Source organism: Equus quagga, chromosome 1 (assembly GCF_021613505.1).
Source record: "Equus quagga isolate Etosha38 chromosome 1, UCLA_HA_Equagga_1.0, whole genome shotgun sequence".
In the NCBI taxonomy this organism is placed as follows: domain Eukaryota; kingdom Metazoa; phylum Chordata; class Mammalia; order Perissodactyla; family Equidae; genus Equus; species Equus quagga.
The window spans coordinates 23,727,393-23,740,058 of record NC_060267.1 but is presented as its reverse complement, the minus strand read 5'-3'; the positions used below and the strand labels follow the sequence as shown (position 1 = coordinate 23,740,058).

At 36.4% G+C, this 12,666-nt stretch overlaps 1 protein-coding gene across 1 annotated transcript in view; it reads right to left on the bottom strand.

Annotated features, from left to right (window-relative positions):
• Window positions 1-12,666, bottom strand: part of ADAMTS20 (ADAM metallopeptidase with thrombospondin type 1 motif 20) — a 161,791-nt gene that overhangs the window by 69,160 nt on the left and 79,965 nt on the right. Inside the window, exons 17-26 of the mRNA XM_046680294.1 lie at window positions 11,013-11,179; window positions 10,729-10,858; window positions 6,336-6,462; window positions 4,620-4,830; window positions 4,352-4,516; window positions 3,690-3,854; window positions 2,718-2,837; window positions 1,994-2,101; window positions 1,074-1,238; window positions 668-958 (exon numbers count right to left, since the gene is read on the bottom strand). Coding sequence (XP_046536250.1) covers window positions 668-958; window positions 1,074-1,238; window positions 1,994-2,101; window positions 2,718-2,837; window positions 3,690-3,854; window positions 4,352-4,516; window positions 4,620-4,830; window positions 6,336-6,462; window positions 10,729-10,858; window positions 11,013-11,179 — 1,649 coding nt within the window. The remainder of the gene's footprint in view (window positions 1-667; window positions 959-1,073; window positions 1,239-1,993; window positions 2,102-2,717; window positions 2,838-3,689; window positions 3,855-4,351; window positions 4,517-4,619; window positions 4,831-6,335; window positions 6,463-10,728; window positions 10,859-11,012; window positions 11,180-12,666) is intronic.

The window sequence follows — 12,666 nt, the reverse complement described above, 5'->3', positions numbered from 1 at the left end:
AAGTCCCCACATTAAAATCCCCTTCAGTGGAATCATAATTTGAATTGAGAAAATCTGTCAAAACACTTGAGTTTTACTAGGAGTTTCATCAGAATTTGATAATGAAAAGGTGAAATTTTAAAGCTTGCAATAAGAAATTCACCTTTATCCTATATCCTAAGTGTTAAGCAAAAAGGAATTAAAATTTTAAGGTCTCACTAGAAAGGAATAAAAAAAAAATAGTGTTAAATTACTTAAAATTTACATTTGTGTTTCTTTATTTTGTGTCATTAATCTCTTGTAAACTATGGACAATTATAGCCTTCATAGTCTATCATGATTTTATACCAGCTTACTGCATTGCTATCACAGTAATTTCTGGGTTTGATTTTTTTTCATAAACATTCACAGCCTTACCTCTTAAAAGACCTTCTTTTATTATAATGTACATTAATCGGATTGTTTTTAAGTGCATTCCTCTGTAATCATAATATTGAATTATACACTAATGTGATAAGAACTCTGGGGATTTGTAATCTGCATTGAAAATTGCTTAATCTTTTTAAGATTTACACTAGTGATCTCCAGATAAATTTAGCATTAAAAGCACCTGATGTCATTGCATATGTATCTGTTAAAAGGCTATAACAAAATTATAGAATTCTATAACTCAATAAAGACTGCTTACTGATCCCCATGGTCCTGTTCTCCATTGGTTTCCTCTGATTGATGGATGGACCCCTTGATTTTGATTATCTTCTGGTTTGTGAGTTAATGGAAAATTCCTGCCTGGAAAATGGTTCGGCTGCTCAGAGGAACTCGGAAAGTGGCTGTACGTGGGTGGGCAGGCTGCCAGGTTACATTCTTGTTCTACCAAAGGGCGTACTTCAGGGTCACAGTAATTCTCATTAATTGGCTGATGGTAGTTGATGCATAAAACTTGTCGAGTTGATTTTCCATGGCCACAGGAGGCTGAACACTGATCACAAATTTAGCAAACATTTATAATGTAATAAACTACATTCACGTGATACTAAATATCAAATATTATATTTAAATGTTTCATTTTGTTCTTTTCTCATAAAAATACTTACAGGTGACCAATTCCCGGTTTGCCACTCTCCACAAGGGCTAAAACAGACAGATATTTCGGCAGGTCGGGGTAAATGAGCACAGTATGATTCATCTGCTATTCCGTCATGAGCATCACGACAGCTTACATAGCGGGCTTGATTACCTCTTCCACAAGACACAGAGCACTTAAAAAAGTGAATTATACAAAGGTGTTACACAGTACCTCTCCCACTTCCCTTACACATAGCTGTTCAAATTTCTAAAACATCAAATGTCTTGAAAAAAATTATAAATGACACCACCTGGCATCACTTCTGAGTCAAAGAGAGGGGAGTGAATATCCCACTCAGTTCGGGTAATAAATTTCACAAATCAGATATTTATGATAATAAGAAGGAAACATTAAACTTTTTGGAATACTGGTTAGTTATCTGCCAAAATTAAAGATACAGAAAACGTTTTATATAAGAGAATCTTAGAATAGAAATGATCCCGTAATTAAAATATTCAGAGAATATGTGAAGCTTAAAAATACACACTACATAAGATTAAAGCAAAATGTATACTCCAAATACATTAAAGCTTTCAGTTGAGAAAAACAACATGAACATGTTAGCAATTTAAAGAGTGATAAAAAGTCTAATATCATATCTGCTTCTCACAACAATTTGTGGCATAAATATTATTATTACCCTCATTCTGTATATTAGAAAATAGATCCAGAAAATGTGAATTTCTTGCCCAGAGACACAGAGCTCTTGAAAGGCAGAACAGGATTTAGCCATTAAATTACCCAATTCTAAACCCCATGCTCCTTCCACACCATCAAAATACCTGAGAATGAATACATACATTAATTTAGCAAATCTGTAGCCATCTCTTATTGATATCTAAAAACCTCCATAATAGAACACTGTACCTCTTACAGGAATTCACTTACTGGGGTCCAAGAACCATGTCGCCATTGTGCTATCTTCCCCACGGGAAGAGCTGGTAATGAAGTGGCACCAGTTTTAGGGATAATTGGGCAAGGTGTAACTATACAGTCCTGTTCAAAAAAAAAAATAGATCTCATGACACATGATTTAATCAACCACTCTGATTGATATTAAATCCCATATTCATTTCTTCTTCTACACATCTAATTTAAGGACAGTTGTAGACTAAATTACAAATAAACAATGTAAAGGTTTTCATTTTTCAAAAGTACAAAGTATTGTCTAGGGCTAGAAGTGGATAGTATGACTCAATCCTAAAGTTTGGATCATTCTGTCCAATGGTTGAAAAGAAAAAGAGCAATAGTCCCCCAAAAAATACCGCTAAGCTGAAACACTCCAAATGGACACAGAACACTACCTTAAACAGTATGACACACTTTAGAAGTTCACGATATTCATAATAGGTATTATCTTTCTTCTGCAGTTCAAAGGATAGATATGAGTTAAATGAGTGATCCAATGGCAGATAAACAGTAAAAAATATTCATCAGTAAAGCTACAAGCCTGGCAAAACCAATAATAAACTCTCTCTTTGACATACATGCATATATTTTTAAGAAATAAGTTTAAGTGGAAAAAATATACATGGAAATAACTTTAACATATCAGTAATACTCCTGTATCATAAACCTTTTTGTTTATAATCCATGAAGAGGTGTCCTTTACCTGCCTGTCACTTGGGCGACTAGCTCCATGGCACACTCTGTCATCTAACACTGCATTAAGTAGCTCATTGACACACTGAACAGCACGCATCTGATACCCATGTCCACATGTGGCTGTGCACTGAAAAAATACAAGCAGATATCAAACACTATTATTACTCAAAAATTACATAAAAAATTTTCTTAATGAATACATAGTTAACAATTTACTTTCAGTAGATCCTTTTCTTAGTCCTTTACACCAGATTCCAGACTTAACATTAGCAAATGTAATCAATATATTTATTCAAATTTAGGTAGACTTTAATAAATCATTGAAGTTAAAATGGACAGTTATTACCATGTCTTTAAAAAGTTATGTAAAAATACCAATAGAGGCCTGATATTTTGGAGGTAGAGTCAATATAAATTAGGGAAACTAAGTACTTTTCAAAATCTACCTGATGTATATATCATTTAACACTGCCAAGTAAATTTCAAAGAGATAACAGAAGGAAGAGCACAGGATGAAGTTAAAGGGAAGATGCAAGAAGGCTTGCCATCAGCTGTGGTAACCCCCACAGGATAATAAGCTGTCCCCTTCATCCAGCCTGACCTGGATGAGGTCATTGCTCATCCTGAAGATTTCTAGCTGCCTGTTTGGTAAAACTTGCTAACAATGCCTACTCTATATACAGCAAAGATAATAATTTAGACACAGAACATGAAAACATTCATAGTTTAAACAAAGCTGATGAAAGCATAAAATTTGTAGCATTTTGGTTAACAAAATGAATTCAAAAGCTAAAATATTTATCATAGCAAAATTGGCAGTACTGACAAAATTTTGCAGATAAGGATTTACATCTGAGGAGCATTTTTCCAATAAACCACCCCAATATAGACACATCCATTAAAACAGTGAATATACCATAACTTTTGTGCTATTCTGTAAAGATGGATTAAATCAGAAAAACCCTTATCATATACTCACAGAACCCCATGGTCCTACTTGCCAGGAAGCACATGTATGAAGCTCACAGGGTCTCAGATATTCAGGTTTGGTACTTGGATCACAGAAGCCATCACTTAAGTGAGCTTCATTCAGTTGACACCACACCTGCCGCTGCTTTGTTCCTTTTCCACATGTAACAAGACACTGTAAGAACACAACTGACCATTATTTATTTTCAGTCTTAGTCAACACAGGTGCCTTACAAAGGGATACAATGATCAATTTGCATATTAAAATGCAATTGATAGACCATTCCTAAGGATATTTTCCCTTCACTCTTCCAGAGAGACGTACCGGGTAAATCACCCACCCCAAACTTCTACCGCCCAAATCCTAGTGCAACATCCACTTGTCCTAGAAACAAAGGTCCAAAACTAACCTTAGAGCAAGTACCTATCTTAGGCTACTGTGGACACTGGGACTTCCTCATGAAAATGACTGTAGACTAAACACTCGTTAATGTCCTCGTCAGCCAGATACTATAAATAGTTTAAAAAGAAACCATTTTTTTATTGCCTTAATAAAGTTATTTATAAAATAATAAAATAAATGTAAATATTTTTGCATTATATAAAGCCTTAGATTGAAAGCTTTCCTACACAATATTATAATTGTTCTAAGCCTCAAGTGTTTAATGTTACCTCACTCCACTCACTAGTAGCCCAAGCGGGACAGGAAAATTCATTGCAATTCTCTATCGTCACTCGGGGAAGCTCTTTGCATTCTCTATCAGCAAGACGGTGGCCCAAGTTATTTATGCAATAAGATTCTCGAGACCTTTCCCCTCCTCCACAACTCCTGGAACACTGATTTAAGAAAAAAAAAGTGGTGACAAACGGAAACAAAAAAATGTTTAATTAAAAATTTAAAAACAAGCAACTTTTCTTAAGCAACACTTTTTCTTCGTACCTGGGACCATTCCGAATAACGCCAACTCATTACGACGCAGTCACCACGGCAGGGTTCTCGGGTCGGAGGTTTTAGTTGGTCACTGCAGTAGTGGTCATCGACTGGAACAGTCTGTCCTTTATGAATGGAATACTTCATGCAGTGGACGTCCAATGACTTATAGCCTTGACCACAATGGGACGAACATTCACTTTTGCCAATGATGTGCCATCTAGAAAAAAGAATGTTATCACACTTATGGGGCATGCCAATTAATGTAATTGAAAAAACTGATTCAGAGAAACTCATGCATATGACTCACTTTTAAGATTCTGTTAGAGTGGATGGACAAGCCACCTGAAAATATTTGATATATCACTGAATTAGAGATGGCATGTTCTTAGAGATCATATAGCCCCAAATTCGATTTTGTAAAGGAGAAAATGAGGCCCAGAGATGTTGTGGATTCAAATGGTACAAACGCTTGGCTTTTTTCATTAGAAACCTTTTTTCCAAAATAAAATCTTATTTGGTCTCCAAATATATAAAAATGGAGCTGGCCTGGTTAAAGCCGGAGCTAGGGAGCCAACATCTATTGACTTCACCCTTTGTGAAGTCACCATTGGTGGTGGCTTTAGAGGTAAGTCCAAGGAACCCAGACTTCCCCCAAAATCTTTGTAGACAACTGGTTTAGACTACGATTACTCAATTACCCAGTGGCAGATTGAAGACTATAACTGAATATATCTGACTTGCAATCAGGTAGTCTCCCCCTGTGCAACTCCTCCATAGTATTTTGATGTATGATTAGGGAATATCCGAGAATCTGACTACATCAATAAAGATCAAACCTTTAAAAGGTGGTAGAATAGGTTGGTAAAGCATTTCACACTTTCTCACTAATCCAGTAATCTATCTTTAAATATGTTTTTAGGGAAAACATTTTTTCCACAAGTAAAATCTGATAGTTTTAGCCAAATTATCCCAATTATAGTCTAGCAATCTATCAACGTGAGTGCACCAGTGTAACAAAGCATAAAATTCATGGAGTTCATTTCTATCCCCAGCATCATCAACGGATTTCATTGTGCTTCACTCCACTGCAATGCAGTGGAAGCAACTTATATAGGCAGTTCTACCACTAGGCTTTCCCTCTGTGTCTTCAAACATCACACACACATAAAACTTCCCATCCTAGCTTACTGAAAGAGGTTCTGGCCATCCCTGAATGTTAACTGTCACCTGCTAGATGGGGTTACCGTCCTTAGCTTCACTCTCAGATCAATCATAGAAAAACCAAATAAGAAATTGAAGTGGGAAGTGAAAACTTCCCTGCCATTATCTAGGATCATGTTCTTTAGTATTTAATGGACAAAATCCTGATAAGATAGAGAAGTCAATCCACTGATTCTCAAATCCTTTAATTTTAGACTCATTAATATAGTTAATGAGTTCAATAAAAATTGCAGAATCATGCTACAAAATTTGCTTCAGATCTTTAAACCATGGGTTTTCAGATTAGAGTTTACCTGTATTTTATAGACAAATTTATTTCCACTTCCTGTGCAAAATCTGGAGGCCTATATACTGGTATTCAGCAAATACTGAGTAAAAATTCAAACTAACTTCTGAGTTTCACAATAAATTAGTGAGTCTGAAATTTTATAATGGTAAAGACAAAGGACATGTCTTTATTTTTTTTATTTACTTATTTTATTTATTTATTTTATTATTTACCTTAGTTCACAGTCTGTATTACACCTTTCAGTCACAAACAACGGCAGTGGCAAGTGGTCACATCTTTGATCAGACACTACCATATGATCACTCTTACGTATGCAGGTAATTTTTCTTCTATGAAGACCTTGGCCAAAGTCAAATGAAAATTAAAAATACAAGGAAAATTCACATAAGGTGATGCTCTATAATTATTTGACTCTAACTGAAAGGATTCAGTTTAGAAAGCAAAAAATTCCAACATAGCCCACAGGATAGACTAGCATATTAATCTAATCAGGGATGACCATCTATAATAAGTTGGCTGAATCCAGAAAGACTGAGGAGTTTAGTCAAGAGATGTAAGGAAGGTGGGTCAGGTATTGGAGTAGAAAGAAATCCATTATAGTTAGATGGAGTGGTGGTTAGTGGAAAACCGAGTGGCCAGGGATGACGCTGATGCTATGTGGTACACTACTGTTTGCCATTACTTGCTTCCCTTTTCCCTGTAAAGAATTGCACATTTCCACTTGCTACAATGTCACTGTAACTTCCTGTGGGAGGAGTATACTTCCCTGCCCACTGACACCAGGCTTATGCCAACCAACTGTAAGGGGATGTGACCTATTCCAGTTCCAAGCTGAAGCTCTAAAAGCCACTGTATGCTTCTGCCACCTGTCTTTCCCTTTTCTCTGTCTCTAAAACAGCCTTTCCCAGATGGCCCTGATCTTTCAGCCTGGAATCATGAATAAAAAAGGCATGGGCAGACAATAAGAAGATCAGGGGTGGTCACAGGTACAAGAAGGGATGGAGGGAGGGATTTGTAGGGTACTGAAAGAATTCTGTAGGATACTGTAATAGTGGATAGACGTCACTATATATTTGTCAAAACCCATAGAATGTACAGCATAAAGAGTGAACCCTAATGTAAACTATGGACTTTAGTTAATAATACTGCATCAATTGTAATAAATGTGCCACACTAATGCAAGATGTTGATAACAGAGGAAGTGATGGTGGGGGGTGTGGTAGGAGAATATGGGAATTTTCTGAACTTTCTGCTCAATTTTTCTATAAACCTAAAACTTCTCTAAAAAATAAAATCTAATTACTTTTTTTAAAAATGACATGGATGCAGACATTCCAAGCTGGAGAAGAATCATAGCCAATTAGCAACCGAAACATAGTATGAGCGAGAAATAAACCTTTGTTGTTCTAAGCCATTGAGATTTGGCAGTTATTTGTATGTGGCATCATCACAGTGAAAACAAACTACGAGAAGTGGTTGTGAGGGACCAGAGTTGACTGAACTTGACATTTTCTGCAATGAGGGGACAGGAAAGAGTTTAAGCAGTCAGTGACATGATCATATTCCTGTTTTATCAACGTTCTGCCATGTACTTCCAGTTAGCTAAACACAAACATACATGTTTATCTCAGCTCCTTCCTAAATACCATCTGACATAATGAAAAGGAATTTTGAAAAGGCATAAACCTAAAAGAACAAAAGAAATAAAAAAGGAAACAGTAGGTAAGAAAGGGAAATTTTGAATATGAAAAGCAGGTAGAAATAACTAGTTAACAGAACCAAGGAAGCTGAAACTTAATCCTGTGGAGGGGGGAAGTGAACAAGAAACAAACCATTGATGCCACAGAATCCAAGAAAAGCCCAGGAATCGAAAACATCAGGTCCCTCTGAAGATGTATATGTGTGAGGGGTAGGCCTGAAAAAGGGAGAATTGATTGCAACTCCATCCTGAATGATGAGATCCAGGCCCACTGGGCTCTCCATTTCCCTTTGGCTCTAAGCCCACTTACACTGTTCCCCAGTCCCCTCACTGACCACCAGAAGATAAGAGGATTCCTCTCTTGGGAGACTCTTCAGCCCAAGAGAAAAGATCAACTGGCAATGACATCTGGGATTTTTCCCCCAATGACACATGAAAGGGCTACTTAGTGACCCAGTTACTCTATAAGAGGTCTTTATTTGACTTGTCTGACCCACACAGGACTTTCAATCAGCATTTTAGTATTTCTTAACTAGGAACAAACAACAAAGGGTCAGCAGACATTTTAGGAAAGCCACTAATGCAAAAGCGACCAAAATAAACAAAAACAAAATAGAACTAAGATGAAAGATATAAGTCAAGGAGCACAAGAAAATGTGAAGACTATGATTAATACTCTCAAAGACATAATAGTGTATCCACAAAACAAAAGCAAGATGTTATGAGAAGAAACATTAAGAAAACAATGTAAATTGGGAGAAGAAATTAGAAAATAGGTGATCGGTCCAGAAGGTTGCACATCCAAATAGAAATTTCAGAAATGTGGAAGAGGAAATTTTCAAAGAAAATTGATAGTTTCTTAAGTCAAAGAATTTATGTTTCCAAATTGGAATGGCATCTGAATTCCCTAGGAAAGTAGATGAAAGAAATACCCACATCAGGGCACATTGTCCTGATATTTCCCACCACTAGAACTAATGAGAGGATCCACAAAACTTCCAGAATAGAAAGTGTCCATACAAGCACAGGAAATCAAAAAACAAGTCAGAAAACAAGGTTTTCAAAATTCTAAAGGAAAATAATCTAACTTAGAATTTTATACCAGCCAAACTATTGATCAAGTATAAGAATAGAACATCACCATTTTCAAATATGAAAGGGCTCAAAAAAATACCTAAGGAAAATACTGAGGGAGATGTTCCACCCAATGGGAGAAATAAAAATAATTTATGGGATTTAGAAAACAGGGAATCCAAAACAGAAGACAAGTGAAGAGAATTCCCAGGATAACAATGAAGGGAAAGCTCAAGATGACAGCCATACAACGGGCCTAAAACGTAACACAAATTAGAGAAAGAGAAAAGAGGGTAGCAATAGATGAAGGAAAATTGAAATTGATAGGTTAAATAATGTGCTTGAAAACATTAAGACAAAATTTATAGTTCTCACGAAAAGTCTGGGGACTGATAACTTTCAGCACATAGAAAAACAAAAAAATAAAACTGAGGGAAATTCACTTAAGAGAAACTGAAAAGTTACACACCAAAAAGGAATATAATGATAGTATCCTATGTGGCAAGTGAATTAACAGTTCCTTTTCTGTACACAATTGTTTAAGAGACCTCTCCTGGTTCGAACTCCCAAACCATCTCATCATGTCTTGCTCAACCTTCCATTTTGGATTTTGTTATTCTTTACTTAGTGTGTTCACATTTTAGAACATTCCCTCATGAATTCCTCCTTCTTCTCTGTTAACAAAGCTCCTCGCTCCTACTTCTAGTATTTGTCCAGTCAGTCTGGCATCATCTACGATGGTCTCCCTCCCCTGAGACATGTCCAATCAGGAACACCTGTTCCCACACCATCATCTGGGCACCACTGTCCTATCACCATGGGACCAAGTCTGTGCCTCTTCTTGAATGGGACACCACAATTTCTTTGGCACTTTGAAGTCAGTTTGTTAGATTGTCCCTCACATTCCCATCATCTGTGGTCAGTGCCTCTAGCCACCCACCTTCTTGCAGCTCATTTCTATACTGTTCTGAGCTTCCTCTCCTCTGACCCACTGCTTGCCAAATTCCCAAACATTTTCTCTAGTCCCCATGGAAACGAATTTTCCATTCAATACAAACTTCTCTATCTTCACATTTAATCTCCTCACAGACTGCTCCCTCCATCTTTTCTGTGGTCCTCTCTGTGCATACCTGTAGCACTGCATTTGTGATTTAAAATTAAGATGATCCACTTATCCCTCCAGCCACTAGACTTTAAAACTTGAATGCAGAATCAGGGTCTTATTAATAACCCGAAACAAAGCAGCCCCTCAATAAACGTTTACTAATTTGAACCAACATGGTATTACACAATTAAGTATCCACAATCCCAGATTTCCCACAGACTTCAGTCTTTTCATTTTCTTTCTCTAATGTAAATTTCCCTGCTTTTACATTTCTCACTATGCTCCAACCAGTTATTCATGCCATCAGTACAAATATGGACACAAAAGGAAATCAAAAGAATGAAAGAATGTTTGATACCCCAACACTAAACAAAGGAGAGAGGTGGCTAGGAAAGTGAGTGGAGGGGAGTGGACAACAGGGCAGGTAGTTCACTGGGAAAGAGTTTACAAGTCAGAGAAACTTTCTGTGACTGCAAGAATGAGAATGTGAAAGGAAAGGAGCAGTAATGGGGAATGTTGAAAAGTGTAGAGATAAATGAGGCTGTTAAGTATAAGAAAGAATGAATGGGGAGAAAGTAGGAAGAGAAAAAAGATAGGAAAGCTTTGTATGTCTGTGTGGTATTGTGTGTGGACAGTGGGGAGACTCCATAGGCAGCCTGACTCAAAAGTACCTCAAGTTATAAGAGCATGCACAAACTTTTGTCTCTTTTACTTAACACCAGTGTACCTTGACACATTTTGGTGCAGTCTTGCCATGGTCCATATGGATCCCACTGGAACAGGTCACTCTTCTCTTCCACAGGGATATTGAAGGAATAACGTACATCAGGGTTGTATAAATTACCCACACACAAAACCTCAATAGAAATATAAAGGAGTATACAATTAATTCATGAAAGACATACTCTTAAAAGACATCATTTTTATATTGAATAAGTGTAAAGCACTTAACCATTACAGTTTACTAAGACGATTAAAACTAAGTCTTTTAAATGGCTATTGAGAACTTACCTGCAAAACAAGTTCTTGTTCCAGTCGATCAGTACTATTAATTCTTTCAATTGAGTTGTTTGAACCACTGTATTCAAAAATAGCTCCTTGTATGTTGATTTCTTTTTTTGACATACTTACAACAAAATTCCCATTCAAAAGAAAATTCCCTTGAGCGTCAGATAATGCTGTAAAAGAATAGTACTCATGAAATAGTAAACCAGTCAACAGTAAGAAAATACTCTTTTTTTAACTTTAAAATTCAAGTCCTTTCTTGAAATTAAAATGTAAATTAGTATTAAGGAAATAAACTTGACTTTACTCTAATGTGGTATCTAACCCACAAGTCGGGAAACTTCAGCACATCAGCCAAAGATATTAAAATAAATCTCCCCTACACTTTTCTATCTGAGGAGGTCTTCTTCTTCCATGAGGTATGCAGCTTCAGGAGAGATAGAAAGGAAGTGGGAAAACAGAAGGAAACCACGGGCCCAGTAGACAGATCAGCTAAATCAATTCTTGTCATCAATGGCAATGAGAGAAAGACCCGCTAGGCTGCTAAACGTTCCATTTATGCTTATCTTGGAAAAAACATACAAAGCTTTAACACTCTAGGGTCAGTGTTCTAAAAGACCATGCAATGACTATACTATTCTATATAATATTGGGATCTTTTTCATAGAGAGGCACTCTATCACTGCTGATGCATATGTGAATGATTGCTTCCAGAATACTCCTGTCTCCCTCTCTGCTCATGCTCCTTCTTGTTCTCTTTCCCATGGACAGGTAGTCACATAAGCCTGTCAAATACGTCTAAGTGCATATATCCATACTACACATTTACATATATAAAATATTAGTACAGCCTGTATTCACGATTAGTTACTTTTTAAAATTTTTTACAAAATTGCATGGTGTCCACAGTGGTATGGTAGTAAAGAGACCACTGAATTTGGTGTTAGAACAATAAATTCAAGTTGTCCCAATTAATTCCTACGTGACCTTGGACAGGTCACTTGCTCAGTTGCCTAAGGCATAACAGGAATACAAATTCCTACCTCACAGGCTTTTAATCAGGATCAAATTTGGAAAATGTTTGTGAAAGCATGTAGATCGTAAAGCACTGTGCTGTTTTTTTCAGTTCAAGGGAAGGCACAATATTTTAAATTTTATACTAGTAAAAATCCCCATACTAATCAAATACTTTTTGCTTGCTTTACTTATATTATACCTTTCAGTGGAAGAATAACCTTTCCAGAAAACATTTGCTTGGGCTTCCAGGCAATGCCACTCAAAGTACACAAGTTACCTATGGCTAGAGTTCATAATAGATACTACACCCTCAAAAAAGCAACCTTGAAGGCATTATTGCCAAATAAATTTGGTGTTTCTGCATCTGTATGGGCTATTACGACTGTCTTTATACATTACACTGAATTCAGCGAAGAACCAATAAAGTTCCACGTTTATCCTATAAAATAGAAATTCCTCTCTGCAACAACTTGCACTTTATCAAAAGTGAATAGGCCTATTTAAGAAACTATCAGTTACATTAAACTAAGGGAAATAAAATTTTACTGGGAAAACTTGCACATTTCACTGCTTTCAGTTACTAAAGCAAATGTCATAAATACAGATGTATAAATCTCTTCTAATGACTCCACATACTTATTTG